Genomic DNA, 21,244 nt, shown 5'->3' with positions numbered 1-21,244 from the left:
TCTTGGAACTGCCTCGGGCGGCAAAATAATGAATATTTCAAATTTTGATTAGGATCCTGACGTTCTAGCAATAGTGAAATGAAATGAAATTTCTGGTTAGTGTCCCACAATTATGTACCTAGGCTAAGGGAAACGGTGATGATAAGAATGAATGAAATGGTGGAATGAAACAACTGGGGTAAAACGAGAGAACTTCGAGAAATCCACGCATACGGTTTTTCATACCAGAAAGTCCACTTGACGCACGCTGGAATCTAACAGGGGCCATACGCACTAGAGGTGAGTGCTTTACTGTTGAGCCACAGCGGTTTAACGTAGCAATAGTATTTCAATTTCCTAAATGAAAATGTACAGTTCCCTTTAATTTCCTAATGTTTCTTTCCTCAACCAAAGTTTAGTGGGTAACATGGTATCTAGCACCGAGCCATGAGACATGGACATACAGCTTAACCTGGAAACTGAACAGCATAAGCTTCCATCGGGTATCGAACTCACCTTCTGCAACCAAAGCGTGTGCGCTAACCATATAGCCATAACAGAGCTTATTAAGTGCTAATTGTTTCATACGCTGATATAATCATTATTGTTTCCTGGTGTCGTTCAAGAACCCCTTTCTTAGAGTTCGACTATAGATAAACCAATTAAATATAACAGCTACAGCTATATACTAACTTCAAGTATTTTACAGAATCGGCCTAAAGATGACATTAATGTAAAAGTAAAGCGAAACCAGTGAACAAAAAAAAAAAAAAAAAAAAAAGTTTATTGTGTTAAACTTAATTTGTTCCAATACTTTTACAAATCTAAAATTATAGTAGTGTCTAAGAATAGTATTATTGAAGTAGTTACTTCTAGCCTTCTGTACCAGAATTCTATCGAATACTTGAACAGTATATATCCCTATCAAAAAAAGCGTTTACATCTGAATTTTCAGTGCTTTCTTCAACTTTTCCTTCTAACAAAATGTTGTAAAGCTCAATTTGAATAGCAAATTAAATGGATAATCATGGTAATTATTGTTTTTTCTATTGTGGTTTACATTTACTTTTTGAAATACACATATGTTATTTCGTTTTTTCTGCATCATTTCTCCAACGCCTTCAATATTCATTCAGTTTCACAACTTAAAATTTTTACTAGTTGTGTCAACCATAGAACGTTTAAATTTTCATATCGGCTGGATTCTGCATAATTACTCCAGCTGCCAAGTAATATTAATGCATTGCTACCCAAGACAAATCTCATCATCATAGGTATCGTGGCATTATTCTCAAGTCACTTGACGCAACTGAGAAGCTTGCATGCACCACGATCTTCAGTTAACCCCTCCGTCTTCACCTACGATTTTTTTTCTTATATCGTCCATCAGCTATAGATTCTTTCCTCCTTGTTTCTTTTCCGTGCTACCATATCTTCTATCACGTTCCTTATGATATAGTTTCTTCTAAGCCATTATCTTAACTGTCCTTTTCCTCTTTTTAATTACATCTAAAATTGTTCTCTTCTCCTCTATTATTTTTGACACTTCCTTATTCATTTTCCGTTTGACGCAGCTAACTCTCTCCATTCAATCCCACATTTCCAAAACTTGCAGTCTTTATTCATCTCTTTCTCGATAATGTTCATATTTCTATCCCATTGAGTAAGGCAAATAGGTAACAGCATTTTCAATTAATATTATTTTTCCGTTTATAACTAGTTGTTTTATAAAACAACTTAGTTTAACATTTTGTGTTAACTAGATCAGCTCCCTTGTGGGTAATTAGACTTTATTATCGGAGCCAATAGGAGTTCGCTAATCCGTCAACAGCATCGAATTTAGACTTCGTTTATGCTGCAGTTGCCATTACTATTTTTGCTTCTATATTTTATCTCACAATGACCTAGTGATCTTGTCCCAAATTTCGTGTTGCTTGTATATACACCATGATTGAACGGAAACCGCAGAACAGTTCCACGTTCGGGAAACGTGGTTTCTACAGTGTATTGTTTCTTTGCTTGAATGGCTACACCAAAAGATAAATGGCGAGCTGAGGTGGAATAGAATTAATATTAAATTGATTTTGAATAGTATTTATTTATTTATTTATTTATTTATTTATTTATTGTCTTCAACAGAGAATATATTCTCCAATTACAGAAGACCTGAATAAAATATTTTACAATCTTGTTATTATAACACATTTAAAACAAAGAAATAATTGTAGAAAATAATAAGAATGTAGATAAAGATTATATAATTAATTTTCTAACAAATTATTTAATATTAGAATAGCTACAATAGCAAAAATACGTAAAATTAATACACACATATAAATAAACATGTGAGTATACTTTATAGAAATGCATAAAACATTTTGTCGGAATAATTGACAATGCGTTTGAAATGACGTACTAAAATCTAAACACAACAATTTTGCACATTCGAACCAATGGTAAATTTCTGAATGCTTCGTTCTAGGTGTATCATATAATAACAAGTATCTTTGTCGAGTATTTGCCATTTTCGCATTAAATTTGAATACTCAAAAACGAGCTGTTATCTTATTTTTTGACTAGTAGATAATTTGGTACAACAACATTCATTTATGTCATTTTGAATGGTATAAATGACAATACCAGAAAAGAACTATTAAAACTTGAAATACTTATTTTTAATTTGTGCAATGACTTATATAATATGGTTTGTTTGTAATATGCAAAATACCTTGATGGTAGTTTCGGGATCACTGTTTACGCATGAACCATATTACCTAGAATGTAATGAGCACTTCTGCACGGATTCTCATTACCTTCAACTTTAGATTCGTGTTGGAAGGAAGCAAGTGCTAAGAAGGGGGAAAATTTGCTTTTACTGTTTAACATTGCACACTTCTTTTATCGAATGCCATAGCTTCTCTAAATTTTTTGCCAAGGGGAAGAAATAACGTACACAATTAAGTATTTTCAACAAACTTAAAAAGTTCGTTACTGAATTTTCTGTGTGTGTGTGTGTGTGTGTGTTATTTGCGAACTTTTCAATTCTGAATCCTCCATTCGATAGAACATCAAAAATTATCTCAAAGAAGTGATGGAATTTCTCGCGTCACTCTTACCGTTCCCCGGAAATTGGCCAAAGAAGTTCCGATTTCGGGAGATTTAAGGAGCCATATCTCGGAAACCCTAAGTTATAGAGAGATGATATTGGTGTTGATCAATATCTAAGAGGATAGTGAACATTTTGGTACCAAATAGTAACCGCTGGCCACTGGCTAACTAGCCACCGTTCCCCAGATATGGACCCAAAAAGTTCGAATTTCGGGAGATTTAAGGAGCCATATCTCGGGAACTGTAAGTCATAAAGAGATGATATTGGTGTTGATCAATACCTAAGAGGATGGTGAACATTTGGTACCAAATATGAGTAACCGGTGTCCATTGGTTATATCTGCAATCCAGTAGATCCCCTAATACGCAGGTTCCAAATATGTAAGTGTATTATCTATTTAATGTAATCAAATAAATTTAATATATAATTTCATATAAATTTCAAAAAAGAAAGTTCGTTCTGGTAATGCTCTTCGAGTATTTTCAACTAGTTTTTAATGTATTAATTTTTAAAACGTAAGCAGATGATGCAAATAATACAGAGTGATGAAATATAAAATTTGTATCAATTGCAATACATGCATAGCTGAGTGAATAATACCTCTTTTAACTCTATAAGTTCAATAAAAGGTAATCTACAGAAGCTTGAAGTCATTAGAATTTCCTACCTAATCATCTCGACCGAAGGTAATCCAATCTTGAAAAATCTTCTTCATTGTTAAATGCTCTTTTTCATGCTTTCAACAACTTTTTCTAATTTTCTAATTTTTAAAAGCCTGAAGAACAGAGACAATATAGTAATGTAATAACCATTACCAATGTGTGATAAATTTGAAAAGTGGCTAACAAACAAAAAGAGAAATTAATAACCGTAAGAGAAACTTTTAAGAGCAGTGCTAGCCTAAAATGAACTAAAAGGAGTGGAAATAATGATTTTGGTAGAGTAAAAATGAAGAGATAGAACTCAGGCTAAAAGCATTGGGTTTGCTTACAAAAGTTGAGACCTAAAGTTCTTATGCATACTAGGGACATTGAATTGTGTCCAACGCTTTCAGTCTTACTATAATTTATTTATTGTATTCCACTGAAACAATAATTTTTCAACTTTTTAGTGTATTTTTTATATAATATAAAAACATTCCACCTATATATTTTTTTAAAAAAATATCGTAGACCTAGATTGCATTTATAAGAGAAAGAGTATAGAAAATAAATGATACAATAATCAATTCCCTGTTAAACAAATATAGTTTAGTTTAGAAAATGTACAAATGTAGGTTAAGTTAGGAAGATTTGGGGTGGTCCGGATCCAATGGAACCCCCGTGGGTGTGCCCCTATCACTGGGTTTACGTATCTATACAAAAATTTCAGAACTTTAGTTAGTATAGAATTGAGTAGGAAAAGAGAGCACACATGAGTAGTTCTTTCAATGACCTTTCATATAGGGTAGAGATTTAGACCCGGTAATTACGGCATCATATTCCATTAGTTTCCTGGACTATAAGAAAGAAAGAAAAAAAAACTTCAAACTATACCAGATTGCTGACTTTCTAAATTTCCGATATTGTCTTTATTTTATTCACCGCGGAAATTATATAAGAATATTAAGGATGATGAAAATCCTTAATTTTTCCAGTGAAAATGGTTTCCCGGACATTCTTGAAATAATACAATAATAATAATATGAAGAATCAATACCGTCTCAAATTGATTTGTTAATTCAAAATTTATATGCGATTCTTTGTTATACTGTTATTTTAAAGATGATAAAACACTAAAAGCAAACCTAAACGGTCTTTAACTTGCTCTTACGTCACCACATGTCATGTTCAGTATGTTCCATTTCTACGTGTGTGTGTGTCTGTCTAGAAAGGGTAAACAATATCTTTTTGATTCTCCGTTCTCCCGTTTGAAATAACCCGACCAAAAAAAAAAAAAAAAAAAAAACTAACAAACAATGCAGTTTGAGGTCCATTATGTGCACTGAGGTGGGAATTTTCTTTCTTCTTTTTTAACAGAAGGACATAACTCATATATTAAATGTTTCTCCTTCAAACGAAAAACAAGGAAGTGACATTGGGGACCCCGGCACAGTAGCAGTAGCAAACGATAAATTCACGTGAAAGACTCTTACGGGACTTTGTTAATTAGTAAGATCATCAGCCGTTAATTTGTTCGCTTTACCTTCTCGCTCGTTTCCCATGGTTGAAGAACAGAGACAATATAGAGAAACTGACACAGCACAGACACACAGAAATTTAAAAAAAAAAAAAGAACAAATGAATTGCTTGCTGCACTTCTTTCATTTGTGTTGTTTTGTGTGTTTTTTTTAAAAAAAAAACATTGCACATTTGCAACTATCTAAACCATTGATGGTGCCGGTTTTCATGATGTTAGTAGTATTTATGATTCTTTATTTCTTTTATTTTTTAAAAAAAGTAAATATATAATATGATTTCATCTATGCACTGATTTGTATTGAAATCATTATATAGAATTAATCTGTTTATATTATCTGTTGGATTATGCCATGTAGTTTAATTGTTTTATATGGGGAATTATTATTATTTTTAATAACTGAATTTTCTAATTATTCAATTCTAATTCTTCACAGCACGGAACATTTCTAATTCTTACTGTTTTCTTCTTCAAATCTAGTTTTAATGTTTCTTGCTTTGAAATTATATAGGCCGTTTTAACAAATATACGAAGGGAATCAGACAGAACAATAGAAGAGTTTTACAAAAGGAAAGACAATAAGCACATGGAAGAATTAGAAAGAGTTTGGAAATATGGGGAAATGTACGAGGGGGCGAAACTCCGGAGAACTTCGGAGGAAACAAAGGGTTATTACGATGGCAGTAAAAAATAAGAATGGGAAGATAGCGAGAGGAGTGAAGTCTGAGGAAGATGGAAATAACTTGAGGACTTGTATGAGAGTAGGAATAGACCATGTGGCCTAGATATTGAAGTAGGAAATGAAGTTGGGGAGGATGATAAAGGGTTTAACATTCTTCGAGATAAGTTCGGAAAAGCTATATCCAAGATTAGGAATGGAAAGGCAATCGGGATAGATAATATACCAGTTATTTGATCTGGAAAAAGAGGAATTACTGTTGATAGTTGTAAAGAATGGTTGGGATGAAATGGATAGATCGAAAACTCATTAAAAAAAACATATATTAACCAACAAGTAAGTGTTAGAATAGGGGAAGAAATGAATAGGAGGATGCAGTTGGGAGGAGAGTTCGACAGGAATTTTGTATCTCGCCAACATTATTTAAAATATATCCAGGAGAGATAGTGAAAAATAGGGATGCGCACGAGACGAGTCGAGACAGGATTTTCCTGACAAAATTCGAGTCCAGACACGGCTCTTCCAATAGAAAAATATACATTTTTCGAGTCGAGATATTACTTTTACAGCACATTTTCGAGACGAGACAGCCTCAAATCTTGTCTCGTGCGCATCCCTAGTGAAAAACAGTTTACACACAGAAGACGGCATTTCGGTAGGAAATGAAATGAGATATTTCAATTTAAATGTCCCATGATTATGCCCCTTTTTAGGCTAAGGGAGACGATGATTAAGACAAGTGATTGATGTTGGATTAATTGGATGAGAATGTGGGAGGAAACGGAAGTACCCCGAGAAAACCCACGATCAGATGTTGTAAACCGCAAACGTACTTGTCCCCACGCACCACCTGTAAGCGCTTTACCACTGAGCCACCGTGCCGCTTTGGCATTTCGGTAGGAAATAAAATGATTAGGTGTATACGGTTTGCAGATGATATGGCACTTGTGTCGGAATCTGAAACAAAAAAAGTCAATAAGATATTTTTAAAAAACTTGAGGAAGGGCTGCAAAGAATATGGGATGAAAATAAATGTTGAAAAACAGAAGCCATAATGATTGGAACGAAGCAGTCGGTGTCAAATATACAAATAGAAGGTGAGAAAATAGAACAGGTGACTATTTTTTCCATACCTGGGTAGTATTATTAGTGATGATATGAAGTGCGAACGTAAAAGAAAAGCAAGGATAGGAATTTCGAAAGAATCGTTTAAAAGGAAGTAAAGTTTATTTTGTGGGTCATTGAATAAATAAAGAACTGAGGAAAAGACTCATAAAATGTTTCGTATGGAGTATTGTACTGTATGGGACAGAAATATCGACATTAAGCAAACACGATGAAAACGGACTAGAAGCTTTTGAAATATGGGTGTGGAGAAGAATGGAGATAATTAGCTGGGTCGAGCGGAAAACGAATGAGAGGATGTTAGAAGTGGTGGAAGAGGAAAAAAACAATTTTAGATGTAATTGTAAGTAATATCTCAAAATACGTGTTTGAAATTTAACTTTGATCTTAAATGGTGTGATAACTATAAGTCTCTGTGTTTCTATGGCTGAACTTACTACATATAAAATTTTAAAAAGAAAGAAAAATGTAAATATTTACATCAATTCGGAAATACACATTTCTCTTCACTTCTCTGATTCCTCTGAATTAGAAACGATTGCAAAAGGAAACCAGTAAAAAATAGTGAATTGTAGAATCGCAAAAATATTTCTTTCTTATGTGTTTATTAGTATCAATGTTTTGCTGGTTGTTTAAACAACCAACAGTTTTTAAAATATAATTTCGTGTATTTGTGTCTAATTTAAAATTAATGTAATAATATACTTGTAAAAGTTGAAGTTTCGAAAGCTCAAGGAAAAATATAAGTACAATTATTAAATTTTTAAGATCTGTAGATATTTCCGTTATTATCAATGATTTCAGGTCCAAACTTAAAGAGACAAAGATAGAATAAAAATTGACAGATTATACCTTTACCTTTGATATTTTTTTCGGTAGTCTATGAATGTCGGAAGACTCTAGTTGATTAAATAGCTTAGTTTTTTTTTTTTTTTTTTCATGTGTAAACCTAGGAGTTGAGACGAGAATTGTACCTGTTCAATCCAACCGAAGCTATAAATTGTTCGGAGATGACACTCTTGAAAACAATTGACTATAAATAGAAAGTGTAAACTATCGTAATAGTCTTATATAAGTTGTTCAACTCATAAGATTTTCTGCTTAGGTGTTGCTGCTTAAAATAAGACCTGCGAAAAGTTAAATTGATTCGACTATATGCATTAAGTATCAAACCTATAATCCATAAATTACAAGACAAACAGACCACAATACATCTACTCTGTTCAATTTGTTCAAGGTTAATGAAAAATATATAATGCATTATTATAAATGGTGATTAGTTTAGTAGGAAGGAGATGGTTCCTGGCAATATCCAATTAACAGGCTTTATATACAGTATAGGCTTCTTACGGAGCGGTTTTGTTATACCCATATTGTTCAGTAACCTATCTCTTTGTCCGTATTTTCACTTCCGTTGTGCTGGTACCGCCCTGGAAATTTACTAACTTGGTTCTTGACATTCTCCGATCCTGAGACAATTTAATCACAGCGTATTTAATCCAGTGATAACTAATCTATATCAAGATTTACTGTTTGTTTCTAATAACTGGAAACGTTGTTCATTTCCACTATTGAGGAAAAAAAAAAAAAAACCTTCTAACTGCAGTTGCGTAGTAGTATGTGCGACGAGATCTCGCTTTCGGAATAAGGTTCATGTAAGCTTCTTGCTTGACATAATGCGTTGAGGAATGTATCCGGATAAAGTTCGCAGTTTTTTTCATTCTATTAATTATTGAAGCGAATGAGGTAATATCATTCAATACGTAAAGGAAACTATATTTGTGTATGCGGGTGGGGCATCTGTCTTATATTGCATTCTAACTTTAAAAGAAAAATCAGATTTTGACGAAATATGACTATGCGTTTCCTTGTTTTGTTAGAGGTCTACCAATCAATTATATATATTGCTTGTAGTTAAAATCCAATTAAGAATAATTATCTTTAATCAATTCATAAGTGCATAATATTTCATTTTTTTTTTTTTTTGGCTCCTAAAATCGGAACCAATGATGAATAGAGTACAGTTTCAGGGATGGTATTCTCGATATTATCGAAATCTGCATTCAAATCAATCAATTCTTTCCGAATTCCCAAACAACGAAAAGACATGAAATCTAAATGCACTTATGAACTTGTTTGTACACATTGTACTAACAAAACTGAATGTATAGTTTCCCCTAAATTTTTATGAGAACAATGCCGTGCCGTGGAGGAAGGAGCGGGCCAACGACTCCGGGCACCGAAATAAGGGGGCGTAAAATTCGGGAGGAAAAATTACTAGTATGTACTTAAATTCTCTTCCTGCTTTAAGAAGTGGTTCTATAAAGTTACTCATGTTAGGAAAATGCATGTGTACATATATAAAATGGAAGGAAAAAGTAGAGAAGTGCTCAAAATCAAGGAATAGCAGGATTTACTTTTGAAAATTTTCATACTCTTCGCGCCAACCATGGTGGCGCTTCGCGGCTGGTCTGTTGACCTCGCTCATATGTACGGGGGCGCCGTCGTATACTCTCGCCCTGGGCGCTGGTTTTCCACGGCATGGCACTGTATGAGAGAGTATCAAGTAACACATTGCATTTCCGGCTACAGTTATCCTTCCCTCACTTAATAGCATGTCTCCACCTTTGTACACGGCATCTAGCCCTATAGTTTTAATAATCGTTCTTTGTTTTCTTTCTTTCCGCTTATGATTTGTTAAGAGAAGATCACTGGCAGAGCTTTTTAAAGTGATCTTGCTTTTTTATCTCTTTAAATGGCTAGCCACTGATGACTAACGCCTTTTAGAGTTACACCTTCTCTTGGGGAAGGGTAGTGCATTCACTAAGGTGTTGAAGGATTGAGAGAGCGTCTCAGAGAAGTTCTTTATTTAAAGAATATTTTTTCTGCTAATTGAGGCTAGCAACGACTTGAAGAGAGTTACGCCATCTATAAAGGAAAATAAATGGAAATACTATTCAATTCTTCAGCAGTAACTGGAATATGGGCAGTTAAGGTGAATAAAGTAACTTTATTTCCAATCAATCCATGGTTATTATGGACTTTAACCATAATCATTAGAAAGGTTAAATAGACAAAAATATCTACTGTTAGGGAGAAACTGTAAGATTTGATGAATCATATGGAACGAAGTGCGTACCACATTACAACACATAGGTTACGTTTGTTGTAATGGATGCATGTTATATTCTTGCCTAGGGGCGGCCAAAGTAATCAAGTAGATTTTAATATTTATTATGAATGATGTCCTTTTCTTTCGTGAGAATTTAACGTTGTGGCTCATCGTAACAATGTTTACAGCGTTAAGGATGAGTTTGGAAGAAAAAAAGTATTTTCTTTTCTCTTTTTCTACTGGATTAGAACAAAAATGAGTAGTGTTCTCACTTTCTTTTTTAAAAAAAAAAATCGAAAATGCGATGTGTACGCTTTTGATAGGATAAGAGGCGGAAGAATCGGTCCAAGGCTGCTGGTTTCATTCTTATTTACACCGGAGTCCAGTCACACTTACTATTGTCTCCTTCTTGGCTTCCAGAGCGCCTATCCAGCAGGGTTGCCAACATCATAAGAAAGAATTACAACTAAAATGATATACGTACAGTAATTGAAATTACCTTGATCTAGAAATGGTCTGTGTGGTCAACTTAAAATCTGTATGATGTTTCTCGCTTCTTATTGTTTCCAGAGGATAATGGCCAAAGTAAATATGTGATCTCCTGTTTTAGTTGGTTCTTCGTATAGGGTATAAATGTTGGCCTGTAGTGTGAAGGTCTCTAGTTCGATCCTGGACATTAATTTGTAGCAGACAGCGTCGTACCTATGAAAATTTCCAGCTGTTCCTTTCCACTTGTTTCATAATTCTCCTGGCCTGCCCGCTGGTCTAATGACAGACGCGCACCTTATGGTACACCGGGTCCTGGGGTTGATTCCTAGTGGAAGAGCATTGAAAAATTTGAACGCATTACCGTGATTCGGATTCCACTTTAAACTGTAGGTTCACGTTGTGTCTAGCGTCGGTGCTGAAAAGGGACGCTGAACTTGAACAAATAAATCAACTCTCGCTTGTTCCTAAGTCCACCTCAATCTATAGGACACCTGCAAGACTACGCTTGCGATAACAGTTTTCTTGATTTTTATTTTATTTTTTTTAAAGAAGCGATGCCATATTTTTTTCGTGCTCTCATCCAGCAACTGCGATTAATCGCGAGAGTAATATTTCCACTACAAAGTATATGGTGTGATATTTAAATTTACGTAAATGTATTGAAATTTCTATAAATACAATGTAAGTAGCAATACTGCGAATGAGTGAACTGGAGAAAGTTAGTTGAACATGGACGAGATTAAAACGGGAAAAACAATTGGTCACGGATTCTCAGATAGTGTTGAATTTCTTTCTTTTACTTTTTCCTTCAAGTCGTCGTGGTGGCAAAGCATTGCAACAAAGTTAAAGAAAGACTAAAATAGTGTACATACAGTAATTTATGACAATGGAAGCCTGTTTTATTTCTCTATATTGTGGTGCATATCTTCAAAGTAAAACATTGTATAAAACTGACAGGCTGCAATTGAGGTGTCTGAAACCCTAGTGAACTAGCTAAATTTTTTGCCGATTTCTTAAGCATGAAATCATTTGAGCTGAGTTACGTGTATAAATCTTTTGCCAGAAAGAACTAAGTGTAAAAACTCAACGCAGCAGTCAGGTGAAGACCATTTCCCAATGGCATCAGTTACTGTCAAGTTGTCGCTGTTTCCAAGAATGATAATTAAAAGTTAAATAACTAACTCTACGGCCTATGGAACCCTGAGACAGGGGCATCATTTCAGTCTTCGCTTGATGGGGCACGAGCACCACCGACATAAGACTTTCACGTTTTGTACTAGTATATTAGAGACAAACGATTAAAGTATATGTATTCCTCAAACTCTGGGCGGGGATTGGCCCCTCCTGCCCCCCTAAATGACGCCCATGTCCGGAGATTCAATGCCATGTTCACAAAAGCTCTCCATTGATTTCTATCCTTAGCCAATTTGATCCAGTTTCCACTTTGTATTCCTATTTCTGCGAGATTCATCTTAACCCTCGCACTACCTAGGCATTTTTTGTAACGCGGATCATTTTGTACGGGGGGATCATTTTGTACGGGGGGATCATTTTGTACCCACCTGGTAAGATTTAATATATCTCACAAAAGAAAAAAAAAAATTAGAGTCTCACAAAAATCTACTTGATTGAAGTGAACAATCCACGAAATAAGGAGTGACACTTCTACATGTCAGTCACATCTCTTACCAACGGGGGGAGGGGGTAGTTTGTGCCCATCAATTTTAAATAGCAAATTTAACACACTAATCAGAGGCGGATCTAGAAGGTAAAAACTGGGGAGGCAGTCAGAACCCAGAGTATGATAGGTATATCATGAGTTTATTATAAACTTTCAAAAATATATAAGTAATAGCTTAAATTATTTTTGTCACTCTAATAACTGGGAAGGCTAGGGCCCCCGGGCCCCAACCGGACTAAATCCGCCACTGACACTAATACAGTGACCGAAGTAAACAGCACTCGGAATAAGACTAACCACCAAATTCAGAAAAAGCGGGATACAACTATTTATTATACTGCCATCTAGAAGTGACACTTCTAAATGTCAGTTATATATCCTACCAACGGAGGAGGGAGGAATTTTTGCTCACCAACTTAAAACAGCAAATTAATGAGACACAATAACCTTCAATTTGCACCACCGTAAGTTATATGCTTCAGTGCGAGGGTTAATATTGTCCTCCCATCTGCGCCTAGATCTTCCTAATGGTCGTTTTCCGATTGGATTTCCAGTTAAAACTTTGAAATTGTTCCTACTTTCTTCCATTCTGGCTATATGACCTGCCCACTTGAGCCTCCTAGGTTTGATGACCCCTAACAATGTTTGATAAACGATATAAATTATGTAGTTCCTCATTATGAAGTTATTAAAAGTTGAATATTTGACTTTATATACTGTGTTCGAAATCAAAATACATTGTTACATGCTGAACAGTTCCTTTCTAGTATTTCATTCCGTGATTACATTAGTTTTCTTATTTCCTAAGTTCATTTGCAGTATAGATGTTTGGTTTGGTTTCCACAGTGGAAAACGTTTTCTAATTACATCTTTCAGAATGCATTGATATAAAATAAATACTTACTTTTTATTAGTAAGCGTGAGTTTTAATATGAACTTCTTTCAGTTTATAGGCAGATGTATTGTATACTGTATGCTTTAACAATACACTTTCCATGGTTGAATTTTATTAGTGCCTTTTTACGTATGAGTAACTGTTGTTCGTTGACTTAATGCAGTAACACGTTTTTTTTAAATGTAACTGTTTTTTGTTATAGTTAAGAAAAATGACACGAAACCAGGGCTACTTTACAAGGCAGAGAGAGAGTGTGTATGTGGTATTTTTGTGCATTAAATAAACGAAGTGGAAAGTTGTAAACAGCTACTGCCACTGCACATAGGGGCATCTGGAAAGCGTTGCTTGACAAGTAACCAACTACACAAGAGAAAATTTAAAAGTGGAAGTACACTATACACAGATTGCTGTTCACAGTTCGGAAAACTAATTGAAAAAACGCATGTTTCATACCAACTTTCCCAATACTTTTGATGAAAAGGAGATTGTATCATACATTATTTAATTAAGCTAGTTACAGTGTTTTTCTTTTTTAAGTAATTGCTAATAGGCCTTATAGAATATGTACGTGTACATGCAGCTCATACACCTCTACTTGTTATATATATATATATATATATATATATATATATATATATATATATATATATATATATATATATATATATATATATATATATAGTGTTTAACTGAGAAACTAAAAAGATGAGATGTATACCAATCGATAGATCTCTTTCAAATAATATGGATGAATAATATAATATGGAATAATAATAAATCCTCATAAAATAATTATGTTATCTCTTTGAAGCAATACAATAATAATATGTATAATATGTTTTAATATGTTCATAGGTTCATAATCATTTCAATAAACTGCAACATAAAATATTACCATTTTATTTAGTACTAGCATCAATTATCCGCTCCGCTGGGTTAAATTAAGAAAAAATAGTAATATGTTTCGTTAGTCAGTCACTTTTTGCTATTACTAAAGCGCTCATTGATATTAGTCATTTTTATTATATACATATATAATATAATTTTTGCGAGGATGAATTTGGATTTAAATGGCATCAGAAGTGTCACTCTTCATTTCAGCGACCTCTAAGACTATAGATGCGACACCAATATTGGCCATTTTCGATCATTTGTAAATGTCTGTCCCCTCTTTTAAGTTACATGGTCAAAGTGATATTACAAAAATCATCGTATGTTCGAATTTAATCTAGGTTGAAAATTTGATCGAGATCGGTCATGTGGTTCAAGAGTGAAGTGACATAGACAGTTACTTTCATTTTTATTTTTTACATATATATCTGCGCTTCTCCTCCCCCTCCCCTATGTTACACCGTCAAAGTTAAACGAAAAAAATATCCCAAGCCCGAACGTCACCTATGTTGAAAATTTGATCGAGATCGGTTGGGTGATTCAAGAGTTCTTAAGTTGTATTTATTTTTATATATTTGTCCCTTCCCTCCGCCTCCCCTAAGGTCTACCGTCAAAGTGATATAACAAAAACCACCTCAGGTCCGAACTTTATCCATATTGAAAATTTGATTAAGATCGGTCCTGTGATTAAAGCGTGATAAAGATAGTCACTTTTATTTTTATTCTTTTTACATATATCTCTCCCTCCCCCTCCCCTTTGTTTGCACTGTAAAAGTGAAATAACGAAAACATCCCAGGTCCGTCTATCTACGTCGAAAGTTTGATCGAGATCGGTTGGATGATTCAAGAGTTATTAAGTTTTATTCAGTTTCATATATTTCGCCTCCTCCTCTCCCCCTCCCCTAAGATCTACTGTCAAAATGAAATTATAAAGAAACTTCCCAGGTTTGAACTTCACATATGTTGAAAATTTGATTGAGATCAATCGGGTGGTTCAAAAGTAATTAATTCACGAACATAGTCACTTTTATTATTATATTTATTGATTTTTGTATATATCCCCCACCACTCCCTTCCCTACGTTGCTCCGTCAAAGTGAAATGATAAAAATCATCCCAGTCCCGAACCTCATCTAGATTGAAAATTTGATCAAGATCGGTAGGGTGGTTCAAGAGTTATTACGTTTTATTTATTTTTTCTGTCTCCCTCCTCCCCCTCCCCTAAGTTGTACCATAAAAGTAACTTGCTAAAACACTCCCAGGCTAGGACCGCATCTTCGTTGAAAATTTGATCGAGATGGGTAGGGCGGTTCAAGAGATTATGAGTCACAAACATAGTCACTTTCAATTTTATAATATAGATTTTGTACATAATTACTGTATTTTAAAATGCATCATTGTTGTTAAATTTCGTACTATTATGATGAAAACTATGAAAAGTAGTAAATGTTGGATCAATGATAAAGGTATGTTTAAAACGTGGTAAGCTGCTGCTTATTATTATTATTATTATTATTATTATTATTATTATTATTATTATTATTATTATTATTATTATTATTATTATTATTATTATTGCTTTAAAGAGGTAATACTAATAATTCCTTAAAATGTATTACTTGGTGTTATCCAACATTATTTTGTTTCTTGTTCTGTATCCTGAAAATGTTTCGAGTATCGTCGGAATCCAGTTATATTCGTAGTTTGGGCGTTTAAAAAACCTTAACAAAATGATCGCGGGAGCAATGACTAGTTCAATAAAAAGAAAAAGAAGTGAAAATGTCGTTTAACTTTTGTGTACGTACATATAGAAAAAACTTGTGGTAAAATTTGTAACTAGTTAGTTACATAACAATTGGGGAATTTTATGGTCCGCATGATTACCATAGGATTCCATCAACTTTTTTTGTTTTCCTGGAGAAGTGTTTCTTTTTAATACCACTGTTTCTGTTCCTGTTTGTAGTTAGAAAGACAATGAATTGGAATATCTTTTGTAATTAAGTCTGAATATAAAGGGACGTCAAAAGCAAAGATGTTTGAAATAACGTAAGAATCGGCAGTCTCACAGACGAGGAAGAATATTTATTTGGAACTAGATTTCTCTATCTTTTTTTAAAAAGTTAACTTTCCTGCACACACAATAGTATTAAATTGTCGTTAAGGAAGTAACATTTCCTGTCTTAAGGAAACTTAAGCGGCCGTGACGAAATTACTTCTTGTTTCATTATTATTATCGTCAGTGGCCAACAAAGCGAAATAATTGTGTCATTTTTGCAAAGATTTTTCAACTAATTCAACATTATTTTATTTGAAGTAATATTAATATTGTTTGGGCAGTTTATTTAATAAAAATAATGAAGATTTTTTGTTTGTTTGTTTCTTTAGACCTCATAATCTCTTTTAGCCTTGACAGGTAGTTGTAGGACAAGTTGAAGATTAATTTCATTTTCACGAATTTAATTAAATTTATAATTGTAGTTTATAGCAATAAAGGAAAATTGCAAGAAACAAGTAGTGTATGTTTATCTTTAAAAAGAATTTTCACTTGTTCTTTGATAAACTACCTCATTGTCTTTCACGGCATTCTCACCCGCTAGATACAATTGAAACTTGAAATTTCTATATTTTGTATAGATTAAATGGATCGACGCTGAAAGTACTATATTCAGACGAATATGAAAGAAGTAGAGCAATACAGAGAACAAGTATGTTGAATGTGTTGTTTAGTATTAGATTAGAGTGATTGTAATGTCAGATGACGTGCATCACTTTCAAAAGCGAGGGGGATGGAACAATAAGTAAGGTTCGATACTACACTTGCTCCCATATTTTAGTCATCTACTAGCGAATGGCTACTGAGTATAATCTTCCGGTATTACACTTCCGTATCAAAGACTGGATGAGGATGGTGAGAGGTGTCTAAATAGTAAAGCATAAACTTAGTTACGTAAGGCTAAAATTAATAGATAAATACTCCACATAGACCCTATCTCGGTTATTGTAAGGCCATCACTTGTGCGTAATTTAGTATCCACTACGCTTGAAGATTGAAGATTAATATACTAACAGCGCGTCAAACTGGATATCCTCGACGTGAAACTGTATAGGAACATTTTATAACCTCAAAGCTCTTGAGCATAAAGTCACTTTTACATCAAAAATAATACAACCTCATAGCTTTATTTATCAGAAAAGAGAAAACTCTAGTCTATGTAGCTATATTCCCATAAGCATTCCTCTACTAGTTAAGTATTATAGACTACTTATAAGTCCATCTACTTCAACCATACTCCATAAAATTCAATGATCTAACAACCGATTGGACCACCTAAATTAACACTTCTAGTCCAAACTATACACTCTAAAATATTATTCAGTCAACTGTCTCCAAAGTCAGAACATGGATCTAGTGCGCAGTCATTATTTTAAGTTTAAACAAGTAAACAAAACACTGTTTCAATTTAACAAATAATTTATACATAAAAAAAGTATTGTTTGCATTAATGGGCACATGCAATCATGTCATTGACCATTTCTGTGTGTTCCAGTAATTGTCACGGCGCACAGTTTGAGAACCGCTGGACTTCGTAGTTATTAGTACATAGCGTCTCATAATATTTCCACTTTAATCGTAAATTTACGTGACATTTTCAATGTTTGTGCACTTTCAAACGTTATGGTACCATAGTTTTATTACTATATAAAATTAATGTTTTAGTTGTTATGATAAAACAATACACACACACACACTTCTAAATTTAAATATATATTGCATGTCCTAAATGTGAATGCGTGTAATTTGGTGTTGATTAACTTAGAAGCAGATTTGTATTTTAACTTTAAACACTTTCTGTTTGGAGATGACACAGTTCAGTTAGTTCTATAATAGTTGGCAAAATTTGCAATTGAATGCCAACCAAAACTATTAATGAGTTAATTACGGAAAATAAATTCGTCCTAGCAAATCTTTATTATAGTTACACACTGAATTAGCATTTAAAAGGTTCGTTCAATGTATCTAGTTTCTCTATATTTTCCATACTTCTCTTTAGTAGCAACAGTTTTTTTTTTTTTTTTTTGTGCGAACCATGCCTTGCCGAAATCTAAACTTTAATGCGGCATAACTCGGAAAATAAGCGCCTCTTCAGAAAAGTATTTCACATTCTTACTAACTGTAAGAAATCAAAAATTCTCCGTGATATACACTGTTTGTGACTGATTTTATTCTTCTTTAGAAAAGTCAAATGAAATGTGTATAGTGATGTACGTTTATTTTATTTTCGCTGCCTACTTTTGTGGATATGTTGTACATCTAATTACTATGGGACGTTTTTGAGTACTTCTACTTGTTTTGAGATATTTGTATCGTTCCCGAAGAAAAAAAAAAAGAAAGAAAATAGAGAACGTTTGTCGCCAATTTGAAAGCATAAAAACAAAAGGTCTTAATGTATTATTATCGCTTCATATATATATATATATATATATATATATATATATATATATATATTAGTATGATATTAACTAACGTATGCACGCACTACAAAGATATAAGTAATAATTTTGCCTTATGTATAAGTTGTGCATCTTATTTCCGTTCACGAAAATTACATGGTGAAATTGCAATGCATATGTCGCATGCATGCAGTTGTATTGTCGACTGCTTAAGTAGGATTTATCATGGGTGTTACAGTAACGCTTCATGATTTCGTATATTTTAAAAGGGATAATAAAGCAGAATTTTATACATAAACTAATACAAAACAATTTAGATTATATATTATATGATTTTCTTAGTAACTCTTGAAGTCCTTCTCGTTACGCTAATAGTGCACGATGTCCGGGTTCAAATCCCGATTAGAGATAATCTAATGTACGCATTAAAGCGGTTCATATCCTACGTTAAACCGGGATTCTAGTCCTATATAGCCCAGCTGTTGGTAAAGGACATAAATTCAATCAATAAATTTAATCATAAAGGACATAATTCAATCAATCTCAATTTGAGTTGGAAATTAAATGAATTTTCTAGGTTTACGTCCCAAACTTGTGTTGTATTGGCTGAAAGAGGCGGATGATAAAGCAAAATGTATAATTATGAAAAGAGCTGATGGGATGAGAATGTGGGAGAAAACAAAAACTCACGAGCATCATGTTGTCCACAACAAATTATCGTGTCCTGAGATCGAACCAGGGAACCCTCGCACCAGGAGTGAGCGCAATCTCGAATTGAGAAACTACAAACACGAGAAGAAAGTTCACATACTTTATTTGTCTTCACATTGCCGCAATTACATTTATCTTTTTTTTTAAATCTCTCTTCGTGATCTCCATTGTATACCTCTCGTGACCTTACTTGTGATTGGACCCCAGATTGGAAAACTCTGGTCTACGGTAATCGAATATCAAGGATCTATGATAAATAATATAATGATATAATCTATGATAAATAAATATATATATATTTAAAAATATGTATTTATTACAGATGTAAAATTTGTAAAAGGAGTATTATTCATCACAGAAGAATCGACAAACAATAACAAGAATAAAATAGTAACAAAACTATAATTAAAAAAAGTTGAGAAATAGTGCAAAGATTGATAAAATAATATAACTTCTAACTATCTATAACTGTAGAGTCGTTTTTAAATACATTTATTGACATAGGATGAATCATATGCAAGTTATCTATGAACCAGATAAAATGTTGCGGATAGGTATCGTAAGAGTCTTGTTTCTTCAGGATAAAAATATGTTTGAGGATGTAAATTTTGCTCTCTTCTCCTATAAAGTCTACCTCTCTAATTCTATTGCTGTAGCTATAGTCCAGGCTGCGACTGAATATTCATGAATTTTGAGCTAATAGTTAAGATAATAAACGTTTTTTTTTATTTGTGTAACCGATAATTATGACTATAAACTGCTCATCTAGATTCCTGATCCATAAGTGTAAATTTTAAAACAGTTGTTAGTTTGTTTAATAGCATTTTGAAAAGACTATTTGGAGCTTCGTTTCTAAATTTTTGTCCTTTATTTGGCTTTTCTAAGAAAAACTCAATTACAAGGACAATATTGTTAACGATTTCCAGAACTATTTCCATTTTAATCTTACTTGGCATGAAAGTAGGTGCTAAATGAAATTATTTTTCTTGTGCAGACCGTACGTTCCTGAAATGAAAAAAGGGGAGTATTTATTTTTTTTAGTTTAACGTTCCGTGACGTTAAATTTCCCGTCACCGACATAATGTATTTTAATAGATTTAGACGATACATTTGTAGCTCTCAGGTCTAGAGGAGAGCCTCCAGCTCTCTACATAACTCTTCCTGCTACCGTTCTTATTTTACACCACAATAACACCATATTTTACTTGGTTTTCAAGCAATAAGACAAGCGGGTCACCGCCATTGGGTCTAAATTTCTAGACGCAATTTTATCATATTAAGAAAGGATTTTTTTTTTTTTTTTTTTTTTAAAGAATTGACACGGTAGATCCGGGTTTAGAGAATTAAATCATTCAAATCAGTTAATCTCCGGTTTTGTTGTTAGTACGAGTTAGTAAGTATAAAGTTACTTAGAAAGAATATTATCATATAAGTTACCATATATTTGTATATTATTATTATTATTGCTGTATCTCGGCTTTAACCGGTTTCAGCTTAGTAATCTGATGTCTGTCTCTGACAAGTGCAGATTATTTAAAGAGTTCTTCTTCAAAGAACTTTCTGACCACATGACAGGTGTCTAGTATTAATGATTTTTGTAGATTTGTTAGATTTTTGCGTTTATCTGTTCAAGTTGTGTCACAGTACTTTTAAGAACAATTGCTGTAGTTGAGATAATGATTAGTCTTACTGTAACTTTCTGATATTTCCATAACTTTTTGATTTCGTGAGCAAGATCCTTATATTTGTTTATTTTCGTACTGAATGCTGTACTCATGTTATGAGACAATGGTACTGTTACATTTATAAGGGTTACTTCTTGGTCCATTTTATTGATAATAGTGATGTCTGGTCTAATTGCAGGTACCGTTATATCTGTTTTGATTTCTCGATACCAGTAGACTTTGTATTTATCGTTTTCAAGTACTGGACTTCGTTGGTATT

The 21,244-nt window shown here is 33.3% G+C and overlaps 1 protein-coding gene across 1 annotated transcript in view; it reads left to right on the top strand.

Annotated features, from left to right (window-relative positions):
* LOC145691785 (bicaudal D-related protein homolog) overlaps positions 1–13,720 on the top strand; it is a 40,239-nt gene extending 26,519 nt beyond the window's left edge. Inside the window, exon 2 of the mRNA XM_081767095.1 lies at positions 13,450–13,720. Coding sequence (XP_081623221.1) covers positions 13,450–13,530 — 81 coding nt within the window. The 3' untranslated portion in view covers positions 13,531–13,720. The remainder of the gene's footprint in view (positions 1–13,449) is intronic.
* Positions 13,721–21,244: the final 7,524 nt, after the last annotated feature.

Source organism: Thermobia domestica, chromosome 8 (genome assembly GCF_964235325.1).
Source record: "Thermobia domestica chromosome 8, izTheDome1.hap1.1, whole genome shotgun sequence".
Taxonomy (NCBI): domain Eukaryota; kingdom Metazoa; phylum Arthropoda; class Insecta; order Zygentoma; family Lepismatidae; genus Thermobia; species Thermobia domestica.
This window is presented reverse-complemented; position numbering and strand designations above follow the sequence as displayed.